At 40.1% G+C, this 11,893-nt stretch overlaps 1 protein-coding gene across 3 annotated transcripts in view; it reads right to left on the bottom strand.

Annotated features, from left to right (window-relative positions):
* Positions 1-4,277: 4,277 nt before the first annotated feature.
* Positions 4,278-11,893, bottom strand: part of kifap3a (kinesin-associated protein 3a) — a 75,654-nt gene continuing 68,038 nt past the window's right edge. For all 3 annotated transcript variants that reach the window (XM_088425305.1, XM_088425306.1, XM_088425307.1), the window contains 3 exons: positions 10,906-11,095; positions 5,890-5,977; positions 4,278-5,162 (listed from right to left, as the gene is read on the bottom strand). In XM_088425305.1, the coding sequence (XP_088281431.1) occupies positions 5,009-5,162; positions 5,890-5,977; positions 10,906-11,095 (432 nt within the window). In that variant the 3' untranslated portion in view covers positions 4,278-5,008. The remainder of the gene's footprint in view (positions 5,163-5,889; positions 5,978-10,905; positions 11,096-11,893) is intronic.

Here is an 11,893-nt window from a genome sequence, read left to right as displayed (position 1 = left end):
CATGTTTTGGAGGTTTCTGTCCTCCTGACACACCTGATTCAAATGATCAGCTCATCAGCAAGCTCAGCGGAAGCCTGACAACAAACCTGATCATTTGAATCAGCTGCATTGGATGACGGAAACATCAAAAACATGCAGGATAGGCGGCCCTCGAGGACCGGGTTTGGACATGCCTGGTCTAGAGACTTGTCAGACTTAATTTCAGCGATATGACTTCAACAGACTCAGCAAAGCACATAAAAACTTAAGAAAAATAAATAAATTAAAATTAATATTAAAATATAAAATATTTTTGGCTGCAACTAAGTGGCGCTCGCACTACGACGAAAACTTTGTTGGTAGGTTTGCAAACGAACTGCGAACGAGCAAAAATCAAAAGTGTCAAAAGTGCACATTCAAATATTCATAACTCTGTTTCTGTACATCTGAGCATATGGCGAGCACTGACTTTTTTGTGTTGGTCTCGAAATCCTTCATATGCCTACACATTTTCGTAGCTCTCGGTCAAATGGGCTGGGACTGGGAGGCTTTTTTTCCACTCATAAGGCCATTTTGGGTCCAATGACAGCCACTATTTTCGTTTTTTTTGAGGTGGCGTGCAGGCCACGCCCATTATCGAAAAGTTGTAAAATTTGGGAATCTTCATGTTCAATGTCTTAATGGTATTCTGACCAATTTTCAGTGAGTTTACTCAAATAGACTTAGCACATTACATGAAAGTGTAAAAAATGACATTTTTAAGCTATTTAACAACAAATTGTACAGAGGTGTTAAAGGCATTAGTTTTCATGTATCTGTGCAGTTTTAGATATTTTGAACCTTGTACAGTAGAGTTGTTAAGTTTTTTTTCCACTCTTGGCAAAGAAAAAATTGAACACATATTTTGAAGGCCCACCCCTATCATAGATGTCGGTGGATCTTCACCAAATTTGGCTCTGTTGTGCCCTTAAGTCTGATAATGCACCACAGCAAATTTGAAGTTGATCGGGTCAAACATTCAGGAGAAAGGAGGAGCAGTTCGGACCTGCAAACGTCCAAAAATGGGCCAAAATTGCACATTCAAAAATTTATAACTTTTTCTGTACATGTGAGCATATGGCTCGCACTGACCTTTTTTGTAGGTCTCAAGGTCATACATATGCCTAAAAAAATTCGTAGGTCTAGACCAAACAGGCTGGGACTGGCTGCACTTTTTCAACCTTAGGTGGCGCTGCAGAGATATTTTTTTTTGCATTGTTTAAGGAAAATTTTGTGTTTTTTCATGAATGTTTAGACCCTCAAAAATGTGAAAGTTCAAGAAGAATGAATAATAAAAATCTGGAGAAAAACAAGAGGGTCCTCACAGTGGACGCTGCTCAAGCCTATTAAGAAAATCACTACAACTATTAATAACAATAAATAAAACTTTAAGCTAGTACTAACATAAATAGTACTAAAAAGTAGGCAGTCTTAATTTGAAGACATTGAGCAAGTTCACAAAAATATTAACAAATAATAATAATGATAAATAAAACAAAGTAATTAAAAAAAAAATCAAATCACACAACTTAATAAAGATTTAATAAAAAACGGTAAATAATTTCATAGTATATAAGTATATAAAATGAACACGAAGAAAGTAAACTTATGCCCTGCAACAGAAACTAAGCGTTATGGATAAAAATGCTGAGAAAGCCAGAAAAGAGGTAAAAGAGAATAAAAAACAATGAAGATATGTCAAAGTAAAAGTGATGTGGCTGCTTATAGTTACGAACTAGGTTAAGGAACATTGGTTAAAACACACATTAGGAAACTAATATATTGCCCCTTGAACTTCTTGACAGATTGCCAGGCCAATCAGTTGAGAGCAGTACTATTTTTTTCACTGTCAGGATTTTTAGGCAGTAGCTATATTAATGTCATGTAAGCTTTATAGCTGAAAATCTTAAGAAAATACAATAATGCAGTAGTTAACACATGCTACTGTAAACTGAAATAATACTGTTTTCAGAATCATACATGAAAAACACAAAGCTGCGTTTGAAGGGCAAACAAGGAATAAGCATCAAGCAATAATAACAGTATGTCAGAAGAGTTTCCAGTGATATTTGGACTTTGCCAGTGAATCTGATCATAATCATTATGGACAGAATTACTGGGCTTTGATGGGGTCCGATTTTTTGACCTCAGTATTGCATCTGCATTTTGCAGATGTGTTACTATTGGCTTCTTTAAGCTGCTCTCACCAACTCTCGCTGAAACAGTTTGCAGGTGTTTATGAATCAGGTCGGATGGAAATCAGCACCTACAAATCTGAAAGTATGGTCCTCAAGTAGGAAAAGGATGGTGTGCCCTCTCCATGTTGGGTATGAGATCCTGCCCCAAGTGGATGAGTTCCAAGTATCTTTGTGGCTTTTTCACAAGTGAGGGCATGAACTTGTGGGGAAGCTGCATCATCATCTGCTATGATGGGGAAGCTGCATTGAACTGTTGTGGTGAAGAATTAGGTAAGGCAGGCTTTGCTCACCTGTGGTCACCAGATGTGGGTTCGAACATAGGCAAGGGGAGAACGTAGATTCAATAGTAACTTGAGAGCTGTGGGTTGTGACTGAAAGAGCAAGATACAATCCTATCACTATCAACCTGAAACCCATCTCATTGGCATCCTATCACGAGCAATCTGAAACCCATCTCACCAGTGGTGGACAGTCAGGGTCTTCTCTGCTGGCTTAACATAACCTGACATCATTATCAAAACTATAATAAACTATAATAATCATAATAACTATAATAAAAATCAATTACATTTTAAATTTATTTTTACTAAATATACCACTTCCAATCAACAATTTATGAGCGGTACCCCTGGCTTACGGCTTCTGAGGGGCACTGCAAATTGTTCTGCTGGGAATGCCTTTTGTTTGCAAAGGATTGATTTTGTGTTTAGACCTCCACTGGATTTGCAAACTTAAATTGTTTAACCAAGGCAACAAGGACACACCAAAGCATGGCTGGACACTTGCAAGCTACGATGCTTTTAAAAACTTTTGGGGACAACCAAGTGGATATACAGCTTAGTGAACAGGTGCGAAGGGAAAGAAGAAAGGATTTTGTGTAGAAATAAATGAGGGACAGCCGTTTGGTGAGTGCAAGCATATTATTTATTTATTGTTTCATTTTAATGTTTGTGTTATTTTATTTTGTTCTTATTCAATTAATAGTAAAGAAATAAAATGTTTTTATATTAAACTGCAATTTGTAATTTGGACTTCATAAAATTTTGTGGATGAATAATTTAAAATGATTAATTTAGGTTTTGACAGTAATGATAAGTTTTATTGCTGATGCAGGTTTATTGATGTTTAAATGCTCCGAAAAATAGGATGTGTAGTATGTGTATGTGTATTCGAGAGTCTGACATCATTGAAGGCATGAGTGTGAAACGCACGGACCGCCACTGCATGTCAATTATCTTGTGTGTGTGGTTTTTGAGCAATTATTTTGTTGCATGATTTAAGTTGGCATCCAAAAGATTTCGAAGTGACATCACGTCCTTCTATCAATGAAGGTTTAAAAGACAACCAAGCACCAGCAATGACATGGCCAGTAAGGATAGAAAAACATAATGGCGTGTGTTCTTGTTGTTAAACGTTTTAACTGTGATTAAATGTCATACCGACTTCTTAAGAGCGTAAAAATCAATTGATCAATGTGTAATAAGCGTACTGATCAACATGTAATAAGGGTACATTTAGGCCTGCCATTTCTCTTTTTCACTTTGAGGATATCAATGGTTTAATTAACAATGCCAAACACTTTTTTTTTTTTTTTTAAGAGCTCAGTTCGCTTTCCCGACGCAGGCGGCTTTTTGTACAGCAAGGAAGCACTTCCTACCAGAGGGGAAATTCATGAACTTTCATTTGGCCTTGGGGACTTTGTCTTCTGTTGCGCCTGAACCATGCGGTGGCTCCGGCTGCGGGTGGACTGCGGCCGGCAGCCAAGGCGAGCCAAACCGGGAGCCCTGCATGCTAGGCTGAAGGCTGGGGATGCTGGGCCACCGGTGCCGGGCCTGCTGCTGTATGGCGTGCCCTACCTTGGGAATGGGATAGACGAGCTGAGAGCCCGGACTAGCATCTAGAGCGTGTTGTGTTTTTCACTTTTGCTGGCGGAGATGCACCGGACTCGGCGGTCGAGCTAGAGGAGCACGCTGTTTGCCGAGGAGGGACATCAGCAAACATGAAATCAAGCAGCCAGACATTGTATTCATCACAGGGGACTTCAACTACTACAACCTCAGGACTGTTTCCCTAATATTTAATTAATTTAATTTGTAGTCTGCTCGGGAAGTGAACAGAATAAGCATTTCACTGTGACAATAAATCTCTGAATCTTTGTAACGGTTTCTCTGTTTACTATTAAGTTATCATGAAAATCCGCTTTGCATGCAAATCCCAGTGACATAATACAGATTAATGAAATTAATATTTCTATATGCAGAAAGCATTTGTTTACATAAATATAAGTAAAACTAAGGTGTTAAACTAATATTAAAATGATACATTTTCTAAAAAAAAAACTATAAGACTGAAGAGGCACTCACACAGTGATATCAGCTACGATACTATATATAGTAATATCTAGTTAGAACAAAGTTGAAGCTAAGTGCACATCTACCATATCCAGTAAGCTCTTTCATCAGACAACACAGCTTTGTACATACGGTTTGAAAGAACTATAACCTGCCAACTAGTAAAAGAATTCGTAATTAGAAAAGCTATTGTTCATCTCTTAGTATGGTATGTTTCAGTCCATTCAATTTAGTTGAACTTCAGTTCTGAACTATAACATGTCAAATTGGCATTAGTTGTACTGTTTTTACTGAAACTATGTCCTCTAAAATGCATTGTCTCATTTCTTGTCAGGTGCTGCTTCATCGGCCCTTATCTACACCACTTTAAGAAATTTCACCAAATACTGGATTATATGCTTTTTAATATTTCTCAATAGCTTTTAAAGAACTATGTGCACCCTAAGTTGCTGGTTCAGTGTTTGCATTTACAAGATTCCATGTCAATTGAGAAGAGGTGGTATAGTTGAAAAGCTGCTCATCTGGTCGAAAGCCATAAGCACTGGCCGGACGATCTGCTGGAACACGAGTTGATGTAGCAAACTCATCTGGAACACTGGAAAACAATATTAAAAATTACAATAAATTTTGTTATGTTTTGCTTTGTTTGCTTGCTATAATGTCTTACAGATTATTTCCAAACTATATAAAGTTCTATAGCTGGCAAAAAATTTCAAATTTAAAATCTGTTTTGGATCAACCCCTTTAGGTGAACCATTTCAACCACTTGAGATAAACGATCTCACTTTAGAGGGGTCCAACACACAACACAAACAAAACTAACAAATACTAAGTAATAATTATGAAGAATTTTAGAAAACAACATCCACCTAAACTAAATCATTGCTTTAAACAAATTTGATAACCATATTTGACAAAAGACAAATAATTTTTCTCAAATTTATGTTGACCTAAATGTTAATTTTATGTTTAATGTATGTTAATTATTTCAATTGTTCATTCAACTGAAATAAGCCGACAGTTCAAAATTATTCTTTGGTCTATGGACATTTATTTGGTTTATATTATCACTACAAATTAATTAGTCGAACTTAGTAAAAAATACTTCTTTTTTACTGTACTATAATCACTCCAGAAGTGTTATGATTGCAAAAATGTTTACATTTATGCAATTCACCTACCTTTTCCCCCCAACACGATGGAAGTCATAATCAGTGTCCCAATTCAGGGATTGCACCAGTCACAGAATTAAAAAAACTATGCAGAAATAATTTCTTAAGAATGTAATCCACACAGCATTTTTTTTTTTTTTTTTTTTGTACCTTCCCACATATGACTGGCCCAGCTCGCCGTTCTTAAATGTTGTAAAGAACTCTGGACTTATTGCACCATCAGTTGAGAGAATCCCATCTGTAGGAAAAAAAAATCAGACATTGATTGGTTAGTTAAATTCATGCCCATGGAGAACATACCTGATTGTTGTGGTGGGTTTGAACGGTTTACGAGAAAACTTACACACTGTTTAAATGTAAATGTATTACTATGGCTTGCATCAATAACAGCAGTGATTAAACATCATCACTCTTCTTTCGTTTATGTGGGGCCTGGCTGTGGCGTGAGTAGCTTTAGTAAGGAAGCCCAGACTTCCCTCTCCTCGGCCATGTCATCCAAGGTGTCCGGGCCAACCAAGACACTTCTTTCTAGCATTCCTAGGTCATTCCTGGAGGCCTCCTTACAGTGGGATGCGCTGACAAAATCTCACCAGGGAGGTGTCCAGAGGGCATCCTAACCAGACTGCTAGGTAGCTCCTCTCAATGTGGAGGAGGTCACTTCCGAATGACTGTTCTAAATTATTTGATTTTATTTCATTGTAATTTAAAGAACAGGAGTTCTGCATATGTTATTTTGGGGGGAAAAGGCATGTTCCTTACAAATCTACAAATTAAAACTTAGTAAATGCAAAAAAAAAAAAAAAAAAGACAATTTCACTTTTTTATTATGTCTTGCAAGGCAGATTGAAGTTGTATGTTAATTCTTCGCACATCTATAGATTGAAGTAGACATAATTTTCGATTTAATCAAATGAAACAATCCGCCCATCCATCCATCCATCCATTCACTGTATTCCGGGGTCAGGTTGCGGGGCCAGCAACTTAAGCAGATTTCCCTCTCTCCGGCCACTTGATCTAATTCCTCCGGAAAGATCCTCAGGCGCTCCCAGGCCAGCCGAGACATTGTTTCCCCAGCGTGTCCTGGGTCGTCCCCGGCGCCTCAGTGCTGTGGGACATCCCCGAAACAATTCACCAGGAGGTCTCCGGGAGGCATCCTAACCAAATGCCTGAACCACCTCAACTGGGTCCTCCCAACGTGGAGGAGCAGCAGCAGATGACCGAGCTTCTCACCCTATCTCTAAGGGAGAGCCTGGATACCCTGCGGAGGAATCTCATTTCGGTCACTTGTATCCGGGATCTTTTTCTTTCACCCAGCTCTTTCTTCGCAACAGACCGATGTAGAGTCCACATTCCAGCAGACGCCGCACCGATCCACCTGTCGATCTCCCATTCCAACCCCTTCTCTAAGTCCACAAAGCACATGTAGATTGTTTGGCGAACTCCAATACACCCTCGACGGTGTAGAGCTGGTCCACTGTTCCACAGCTGGGATGAAAACCACACAGTTCCTGTCAATCAGAGATTCGATTTCCTGACGGACCCTCCTCTCCAGCACCCCTGAATAGACCTTTCCGGGGAGGCTGAGGAGTGTGATCCCTCTGTAATTGGAACACCCCCTCCAGTCCCCCTTCTTAAAAAGTGGGACCACCACCCCAGTCTGCCAATCCAAGGGTGCTATCCCCGATGTTCATGCAATGTTGCAGGGAAATGTCAGCCAGGATAGCCCTACAACATCCAGAGCCTTCAGGCGCTCCGGGCAGATCTCATCCACCCCCGGGGCCTTGACACCAAGAGGTTTTTTGACCACCACGGTGACTTCAGCTCCAGAGATGGGAGAGCCAACCTCAGATCCTGAAGACTACTTCTTCAGAGGAAGAGGTTTTCAAAGTACTCTGCCCACCGGCTCACAACGTCCCGTGTAGAGGTCATCAGTGCCCCATCGCCACGGTACACACGTGTTAATGGTGCGCTGCTTCCCACTCCTGAGACACCAGATGGTGGACCACTTTCCTTGAAGCCATTCCATGGCCTCACCGAATTCCTCCCACACCCGAGTTTTGTCTTGGCGACCACGGAAGCTGCACTCCTCTTGACCCACTGGTACCTGTCAGCTGCCTCCAGAGTCCAACAAGCTAAAAAGCCCCAATAGGACTTCCCCTTCAGCTTGATGGCATCCCTCATCGCTGGTGTCCACAAGCAGGTTCGGGGATTGCTGCCACGACAGGCACCGACCACCTTATGGCCACAACCACATTCAGCTGCCTCGACAATGGAGGCGCGGAACATGGTTCATCCGGACTCAATGGCCCCCGCCTTCTCGCGGACATGGAAGAAATTCTGCCGGAACTTGGGAATAGAAACTCCTGACAGGGGACTCTGCCAGACGTTCCCAGCAGACCCTCATGACACCATCGGTTCAACAGACCACAAGTTGACAGCTCTGCCCCTCTCTTTAACGGAGAGTCCAAAATATGTGGCCACAAATTCAGGATTTAAGAGTTTTATTGTCATATGTAAGATTATTAATTATATTGTCATATTGTCATATGAATTGTTAGTAATATTATATCACACAATGAAATTCTTTTTCTGTTCCCTTCCCAAGCAGCAGACTATATTCCATAATCAAGCAAATGAACAGCAAAAAAAAAAAAAAAACCTAGCAATAAATAGCAATAAAACAACAAACAGAAACAATGGTTTTAATAATATAGCGCAAAACCATTAATACATTGATACAACCACAATGTCAAGCATCGAACTGTGACCTCGGCTGTCCTGGTGCTAAGTGCACATATGGACATCCTTATGTTTGAACATGGTGTTTGTTATGGACAATACGTTACAAGCACAGAAGTCCAATAACAAAGAACCACTCGGGTTCAGATCAGGGAGGCTCCTCTCAATTATGCCCCTCCAGGCCTCACTGTCATTGCCCATGTGAGCATTGAAGTCCTCCAGTAGAACGAGGGAGTCCCTGGAGGGAGGGGTCTCCAGCACACCCTCCAAGGACTCCAAAAAGGGTGGGTACTCTGAATTGGTGCATAGGCAAAAACAACAGTCAGGAGACAGAGAGGCTACACTCTCATCCACTGGGGTAAACCCCAATGTATAGGCGCTGAACTGGGGGGGCAATAAAAATGCCCACACCTGCTCTGTGCCTCTCACTGCGTGGGCAACTCAGGCACTCGCCAATGAGCCCCTCCTCCAGGCCTGGCTCCAGAGGGAGGCCCTGGTGACCCGCGTCCAGGCAAGGGAAAATGTAATCCAATTGTCTCTTTCATCATAAGGGGTCTGTGGGTTTTGCTTAATCTGTAACTTTACCTACAGTAGGACCTGTTTGTCATGGGTGACCCTACCAGGGGCATAAAACTCCCGACACCTCAGCTCCTAGGATCATTGGAACACACAAACCCTTCCAACACGTCAAATTAACCAATTTTCATTTAAAAATCATTTTGAATCAACTCATGAGACAGCGATTCCCACCTATCTTTATGACATAAAAATATTAATCACAGTCCGTGTACTTTTTTATTGAGCAAAACTTGACCACTTGAACAAGCGAAAACGCAATACTCTGGAAGATCACGAATAGGAACAAAACAGACACGTTGAAGCCAAACAAATGAACACTCAATATAAAAACCAGACTTTTCTATCAAAATGGACTGTTATATCAGTGGTTGCAGTATGAAGAAGATGATGACAAATGCATACATTTAAGTTCATTCTATTATTTTAATACATTTTACTGTGACATTTGTTGGTCTTTGCTCACACCTTCTAAACACAGTTTGAACCTTAAATTGTGTACTTTTTACTGTGCGATTTTTGGTACTCGAAACATTTCTGTTGGGACTAATGTTCCCTCTAATTTTCAATGCGTCTGAGTATTCGCACAAACTCCCAGGCTTTGGACCAAGGTGGGCAACTTCTGACATCCACACAGTGAGTCGCCATGTGCAAATCTGATGTTGCTCCAAAAGTGACCTATATCACATAACTCACATTTGAATATACTGCGATAGCAATTCCATCTTAAAAGAAGTGCATTTCTTTTTTAATTTGGCTTGTGAGTGGATGTGTCACTGTTCATTCACCAAGAAAAAGGGGTCTCTTAACTCTGCATTGTTGTTAGCCAGCTAACCTGCACTGGGTGTATATGCAGGGAACGTTTCTGTTAATGCGTTTGATTGGATGAATAGTGTTAGCAAAACGTATCGTATCATTGGCTGGACACTTGTCACTAGCTGAGTCACAATGCAGAATGGAGCGGAAAACAATATTATTGGTCTAATTAATTCGATAAGATGAGGTCTGATATTAGACATTATTTAATATGTTTCTATTGCATTTTGTTTTATGCGCACCATAGATTTTCTTGTGCACTGAGAATGTGCGAGCAATGCGCAATTGTGCACGCTCGCAGCATAGAGGGAACGCTGATTGGGACCCGTAGCTTTTAAGTATTGCGAGTCCCGGGGACCCCCTACAGTTTCCAGATGTAAAATGAGCACTGCATATGTATTAATGAATGAAGCATGTTAACATGTTTACAATTATTCATTCATACATTTTCTCATAATTGCATGGGCAGCTCAAGAAATCCAACCAGGTCCCATTCATTCAAGAATTATACTGCATGAATTCATGTGTGTGCACAGATTTTTTGTGTGAGCCCCTTGGAGGGAACATCACACACTTTTCTGACAGAGGACCTTGTTCCCAGATTTGGTGAGGCCAACTGAACTTGATTGTCTGCAGAAAGCTCCCAGACAGCCATCTCGGTTTGGTTGGACATGGGAAAGTTCAATTGGTTCGCCTTGTTACACACACTGCAACTCAATAAACTGCTTGCATCTTACCTCGACCAATATTACAGACAACACTCCGTGAAAGTAGCATAGCAATAGCAAATTTAAAGTGGTACTTAAGCCGACCAACCAGTGGACAATGTGATTGAACGAGGACTCACGTACAGTACACAGTGAGCGCTAATTCCTCATTTGCTTGCAGAAAATATGATGAGTCTTTTATTTTGGAAATAAAAAGGCTGGGAACCACAGCTTTAGAAGGTCACTCATAATTAGGTTTTTGGGAGGAGGAACATTTATTGATGTAACTGGAGATAAAAATACGCTAAACATCTAAGTTGGGGAATACCTGCACTGTACAAAAGATCAGGTCTCTCTAGAATATCTCTGTTCTCAGTGAAAGAGTCTCCATCATCTCCATAGAGTAAAGGCTCTCCAGTCTCATCCATTTGCCGGCTCTCTACCATTTCAAGCCACTGGCAATTGTACCAACGGAACTTTTCATTCTGTATTCTCTTCCCCCAGTCTTCGTCATACTCCTGGAAAGTACAAATCAGAGAATACGACGTCAGTGAAATGTGTCTCAGTGTACCTTATATATACATAAACACATAAATCAATACTATAAAAGGAATAGATAACATGCATTAAAGGGATAGTGTGTAAGATTTAGATCATTTTTCATTACAGAGAGCAGGAGGGGCTGCAGGTGCTGCATTTACCATTGTCGGTAGCTGTAACAAACATGAAATTCCACCCCCCACGTAATATAATTTAATGATAACTAGACCAATGATTATATTTAAAACATTCTGTTAGTCATCAAGAACACATTAATTTGCAAGTTTTTGAAGTTTGCAATCATATAACATTCTTTTTTAATCAAAAAGGTCAAAATCTGGCACACTGTCCATTTAACGTCACAATTTTTGATGGCTCAATGTTGTTTGCTCAATGTTTTGTAATGGTACTTATTCTATGTTTAATTGGATACATTTGTTAGCAAAAGTCAACAAAACCTTTTGTACTGTTTATCAATCAGCTTCAGCCAAAGCGTTGGGAGTGACAGTCTTATTTCACTATTTACCAGAACTAGGGATGCTCTGATTGGTCACCAATTAAGATTGTATGATTTCTTGAAAAGTAAAGAATATGGAATAGGTAATCGCTGATCAAAGCCTTGAATGAACAAATGATAATGCTAAGTGGTCAATTACATCATTACCTTGTTCTTTTGAAATAACATGAATCTGCATAAAAAATAAATAAATCAGTAAACAAATTAGCCAACAACTTTTTGCCTCTCCCTGACTGTCCATCACTCAACACAGTAATTC

Source organism: Hippichthys cyanospilos, chromosome 10 (assembly GCF_059441005.1).
Source record: "Hippichthys cyanospilos isolate Australia breed blue-spotted pipefish chromosome 10, RoL_Hcya_1.0, whole genome shotgun sequence".
NCBI classification, from domain to species: domain Eukaryota; kingdom Metazoa; phylum Chordata; class Actinopteri; order Syngnathiformes; family Syngnathidae; genus Hippichthys; species Hippichthys cyanospilos.
Note: the sequence above shows the minus strand (reverse complement) of the source record. Positions and strands in the feature narration are given on the sequence as shown.